At 43.7% G+C, this 5,907-nt stretch overlaps 1 protein-coding gene across 1 annotated transcript; it reads left to right on the plus strand.

The window, feature by feature from the left end:
- Positions 1-314: 314 nt before the first annotated feature.
- LOC108511168 lies at positions 315-4,801 on the plus strand. The gene is made up of 3 exons (XM_039121959.1): positions 315-644; positions 1,172-1,278; positions 2,198-4,801. Exon 3 carries the CDS (start codon positions 2,885-2,887, stop codon positions 4,799-4,801), a length of 1,917 nt encoding a protein of 638 aa, XP_038977887.1. The 5' UTR covers positions 315-644; positions 1,172-1,278; positions 2,198-2,884.
- The last annotated feature ends 1,106 nt before the right edge of the window (positions 4,802-5,907 follow it).

The raw sequence follows: 5,907 nt of genomic DNA on the forward strand, positions 1-5,907 counted from the left end.
TTTTCTTCATCATGCTGGGTCTTCCTATCGTACTGCCAAGGCCTACCTAACAATACGTGGCATACCTCCATGGCATAGTGTCACACCATACCTGATCTTGGTATCGTTCTCCAATGAAAAACTCTACTAGACACTTGTGGGTGACCGAAACCCCAACTCCCTCTATAAACTAAAATACCTTATATGGTTTATGAAGCTTTTGTGTAGGTATCTTTAGTTTATCAACCATGTATCGAGACACGAAGTTTTCAGTACTGCCACTATCAATCAAGTTAGAATATCTATATCCCCCTGCAGTTGTAAAGGCCACGTTTGAGTTGGGCCGGCCTCTGAGCAAGGGCGGCCCAACATGTGAAAGAAAAAGGGGAGGGAGTCTTCCGATTGAATGCTCTCCCTCCCCTGTTTCGGGAATTTTTCCCCTCCTCCCGAATCCACCGGAAGGAGAGATTTAGGAGGGGATCAAACCCTACTATTTTGGGCCAATCCTCTTCCAAGACCTCCTCCCTCTCTTCCTAGGGCACCAACCGAGAGATCCTTTCAAAAAAAAAAGGGGGGGGGAGAGAGAGATTTGGAGTTCTAGGCGATCCGTGAGAGGCTTGGGTTGTTCGCCGTCGGGCTTGCCGGAGAAGCTCACCGGAGACGAGGTAAGGTCCCTCTCCTCCTTTTCCTTTGTCTAAGGGCCATTGTTTCTTTGGGAATACGGCCGGTAATCTGCCGGATTGATGGAGAAGCCGAGCCCCTGTGCGACTTCTTCCTCTTCCATTCCGGCCAGCCGTTGCCGGCCATGGCGCATCGCCGGCACTGCCGAGGCCGTCGGTCATGGGACGGTGCCGACCATGGGCCGCCGCCATGGAGTTTACCCTCCAATCGGGAGGAAGGAAGGAAGAAAGAGAGAGAGAGAGAGCCAACTCTCTCTTCTCTGTTAATTTATTGACGGGAAGAAGGAAGAAAGAGAGAGAGAGAGAGAACAATTCTTTTTTTGTTCTTCCTCTCTAGTTGCTCCCTTTTATTGCTTTGTTTTCTCTCTAGTTCAATATAGGGAGATCATGGACTGTTGGTTAGTCCTGGGGCGCTAGATACTAGTGGACCTTTAAGAGGATCCATAGAGAGTTTTGGATTTATATATATATATATATCTTGGATAATTTCTAATATTGATTTGGTTCTGTAGGGGAACAATCTGTTGGACAAGAGGACGCTGAGCAGGGTTCTGCGGATCCTGATTCATAGATCGCCGTGAGGGCGGGTGTTTAGTCTGTCTGAGTTTTTCAATAAAGAGTAAGAATCCTTGTACGCCAATCCTGCATAATATAAATATTTTTATACTTATATATGTATAATATGCTACGATCTGAATTAATATGCTATGATCCAGACAAATCAAAATTGTTATATTAAACTATATTTTGATTGTGTTGGCTTGTGATTGATATTATGATGTATGCATGTGCATAACCTACACCTGTATAATTGGATTTATGGATGTGGTGCTATAGACTAACCTTGTTAATATTGGTTGCCCCGTCACGGGCTGGAAACGTGACCGGATTAGTCTATAGTTGTAAATAAAAGGGATTGATGTGTGGATGTAAAATTGATTAAATGAACATTGACTTTGGGCCGTCTCATTATTATGGGTTTGTCCGTCACAGGCTCTAAGTGTGACACTATTGGTTTGCCCGTCACAAGCTCTAAGTGTGACAATGTTGGTTTGCCCGTCACAGGCTCTAAGTGTGACACTATTGGTTGCCCGTCACAGGCTCTAAGTATGACAATGTTGGTTTGCCCGTCACAGGCTTTAAGTGTGACAATGTTGGTTTGCCCGTCACAGGCTCTAAGTGTGACACTATTGGTTTGCCCTGTCACGGGCTGGAAACGTAACCGGGATTTGGCCCAAAGTCGGAAAGATAATTGATCCGGATCAAGTTAATATAGAATGGAAAAAAAAAAGAACACAGTAATGAATATATATGAGTTATCCTATGCTATATCATTCTTGTGTGACTGGACTTTCATTGATGTTTGACGTACAAACTTATATTGATTACTTGAGTCTTTTGATAGCCGGTTTATGATCTCATGAAGTGTGCATCGTTTTGCCGTGGTTTTCAAAATTCATATTACTATTGTGTTGGTATGGATGTGTAGGGGTTCTTACTGGGCTGTAAAGCTCACCCCCTTCTTCTTTCTCTTTCAGAGTTGCAGGATGCATACATGGATGGGTTGGGCGTAGAGAACGAGTATCAGAGTTATTAGCTAGCTAGTTAGTTTATCTTTCTTGATGATGATGAGCATTTGAAGATTTTGTAATTGAATCAATTTGATTATCTGGACATGCTAGATTCGTCTATCTAAATAAATGAATTAATTGTGGATTTTATTAGATTTTTTGTTCATCTTAGGCCTTGCATGATCTTTAGGGCATTGCTCTAGGGCTCATGCGGCCGGTCACGTACCGGACCTGGGTGCTGGGTTCGGGGCGTGACAGAGTGGTATCAGAGCCAGGTTAAAGTATCCTAGGGTTTAGATTCGAGTGAGTGTGAGTGGGGGGGGGGACATCTAATGCACTCTTGATATATTTTTCCTTGCAATCTTAAGATGTTGAAAGTAACTTGTGTAGGTTGATATGGCACGAGGGAGTAGACGTGGGCGTAATAGGAGGCCGACTCGCTTTGCCGATGGCTCTGCTGCTTGGACGCCCTCCGAACAACAAGAAGGTGCTCCACCCTCGCTGGCCAGGAGTGTGCACCAGCAGGAACATCACGTCAACCCTGTTGGTAGTGCTCGGGAGATGGAAACCCCAGAAACTCCAAGGACAGGAACCTCGGGTGAGCCTGGAATTCAGCCTAATGAACCACTGAGTGCTTCTCAGATGATGTAAGCAATGATGCAACAACAAGCTGCTTCCCGATCAGACATGATGAGAATGATGGAGATGCAACAACGCTTCATGGAACAGCAGCAACAATTTATGCAACAACAGTTACAGCACCAGCAGCAGGTGTCTTCTCAGCATCTACAGGGGGCTACAAGTCGGCAGGAACATCATGTTAGTTTAGCCGAATTCAAAAAGTTTGCACCTTCAGCTTTTAAAGGCACTTCTAACCCCTTAGAGGCTGAGACTTGGCTGAATGAAATGAAAAAAGTTTTCAATGCCCTGAGATGCCCTGATGAGGATAGGGTCACATTTGCTACATTTATGCTGCTGGGAGAAGCGGATATTTGGTGGAATGTGGAAAGAGGAAAGATGGGACAGAACACTACATCTTTGACTTGGGAAGGATTTAAGGAGATTTTCCGTGACAAGTATGTTCCTCAAAGTGTGAGGCGGCAGAAATTTCGAGAATTTACCCGGTTAGAGCAAGGGAACATGACGGTCGCGGAGTATGCTGCAAAGTTTGAAGAACTGGCCAGGTATGCTCCAGGACAGGTGGAGAATGAAAGAGAACGAGCTGAGAAGTTTGAAAGTGGACTTAGAGCCCGAATCAGACAACAGGTGTCTACCTTCGAGCTTTCTTCCTACAAGGATGTGGTTAACAAAGCTTTAGTAGTTGAAAGGGGCTTGAATGACACTCAGGAAGAGAGGGAAAAGATTATGAAAAAGAGGAACAGACAGGTTGGTTTTCAAAATGAGCAGGACAGAAATACTGAATCAAGGCCCAAGAAACAAACTACTGCGAGTGATAAAACTCAACAAAAAGGTACTATAAGATGCTATAGATGTGGCGGGCCCCATTATCGAAAGGATTGCAGCTGGTTCGAAGGGAATTGCTTTTCGTGTGGCCAACAGGGCCACAAGGCGGACATCTGCCCTAATAATAGTGGGCAACAGACTCAACGGACACCTCAGCCTATTTCGGGAGCACTAGAAAATCGAGTATCTCAAGATGGACAACCACAAGGAGGGCAACAGAGGCCTAGAACTCAAGGGCGAGTCTATGCTCTTACACAACAGGATGCCAACGCCTCTAACACTGTGGTGACAGGTATGATTAAAGTCTCATCCACCAATGCTTATGTTTTGATTGATCCTGGAGCTACTCATTCTTTCGTATCTGTCGATTTTGTTAGAAGAAATAATACAATGATTTGCATGCCATTAGAGACTGAATTTTGTGTTTCCATCCCTAGTGGAGATGTAATTCTAGTTAACTCTATCTACAAAGATCGTATCTTGAATATGAGAGGCAGGGAGATGAAAGCAGATTTACTGGTCCTAGAGATGAAGGATTTTGACTTGATCCTTGGGATGGACTGGCTGGCGGCATACCATGCTACTGTTGACTGCTTCAAGAAAACAGTAAAATTTCAAATCCCTGGTCATCCAGAGTTTACTTTTAGTGGCAATAGAATGTTACCTCCGCCAAAAATAATCTCAGCCATACAAGCCAAGCGACTCCTTCGGAAAGGTGATGAAGGATTCTTAGCTATGGTAATGGGCACTCAACTGGAAGAACTCAAACTAGAAGACATTCCTATTGTGAGGGAATTCCCTGATGTCTTCCCAGAGGATTTGCCAGGATTACCTCCTGATAGAGAGGTTGAATTCTCCATTGATTTGATTCCTGGCACTGGACCGATTTCTAAGGCCCCATACCGGATGGCTCCAGCTGAATTAAAAGTACTAAAGGAACAACTACAGGAGCTGTTGGACAAGAATTTCATCAGGCCTAGTGTTTCTCCTTGGGGTGCTCCTGTACTATTTGTGAAAAAGAAAGATGGCAGTTTTCGGCTTTGCATAGATTATCGAGAAATAAATGGAAGTAACAGTACGGAACAAATACCCTCTACCGAGAATTGATGATTTATTCGATCAGCTGCAAGGGGCACAAATGTTCTCAAAACTTGATTTACGCTCCGGATATCATCAGTTGAAAATAAAGGCTGAAGACATACCTAAGACAGCATTCAAAACTAGATACGGACACTATGAGTTTTGGTTATGCCTTTCGGGTTAACAAATGCACCAGCAGCCTTTATGGATCTTATGAATCGGGTGTTCAAGCCCTACCTGGATCAATTTGTGGTGGTGTTTATTGATGACATTCTAGTCTATTCAAAGAGCCCACAAGAGCATGAGGAACATTTGAGGATAGTATTGCAAACTCTTAGAGAAAACGAGCTTTATGGCAAGTTGCAGAAGTGTGAGTTCTGGTTAAACAGTATCACCTTTCTTGGGCACGTGATCTCTAAGGATGGCATCTCTGTCGACCCAAAGAAAGTGGAGGCAGTAGTTGATTGGAGTAGACCTACTAATGTGTCCTAGGTGCGCAGCTTTTTGGAAATGGCGGGATACTATCGGAGATTCGTTGAGGGATTCTCTCGAATTGCCATGCCTCTATCTCGCCTAACCCAAAAGCAAGTAAAATTTGAATGGAAGGAGGATTGTGAGCAGAGTTTTTAGGAGTTGAAAAGACGATTGGTGACAGCTCCGATATTGGCCATTCCATCTGGAACAGGAGGCTTCAGCATCTATAGTGATGCATCACGCAGGGGCCTTGGTTGTGTTCTTATGCAGAATGAGAAAGTGATAGCCTATGCTTCTAGACAGCTGAAATCATATGAGCTGAATTACCCTACTCATGATTTGGAGTTAGCAGCTATGATCTTTACTTTAAAAATATGGAGACACTATTTATATGGTGAACATTGTGAAATTTTTACAGACCACAAAAGTTTGAGGTATATCTATACTCAAAAAGAGCTGAATTTGAGGCAAAGGAGATGGTTAGAGCTATTAAAGGATTATGACCTAACTATAAATTACCATCCGAAAAAAGCAAATGTTGTGGCTGATGCTCTAAGCAGGAAATCTTCAAGTAAATTAGCAGCTCTGATAACTACACAAAGAAACATTTTGTTGGACTTGGAGAGATATGAAATTGAAGTACGACTGCATGATCCTCA

The sequence above is a fragment of the Phoenix dactylifera genome, unplaced genomic scaffold, assembly GCF_009389715.1.
Source record: "Phoenix dactylifera cultivar Barhee BC4 unplaced genomic scaffold, palm_55x_up_171113_PBpolish2nd_filt_p 001300F, whole genome shotgun sequence".
NCBI lineage: Eukaryota > Viridiplantae > Streptophyta > Magnoliopsida > Arecales > Arecaceae > Phoenix > Phoenix dactylifera.

Bases quoted from the DNA above. Each gene is read 5' to 3' on its own strand.
- LOC108511168 (XM_039121959.1), top strand. From the start codon at position 2,885: ATGATGCAACAACAAGCTGCTTCCCGATCAGACATGATGAGAATGATG.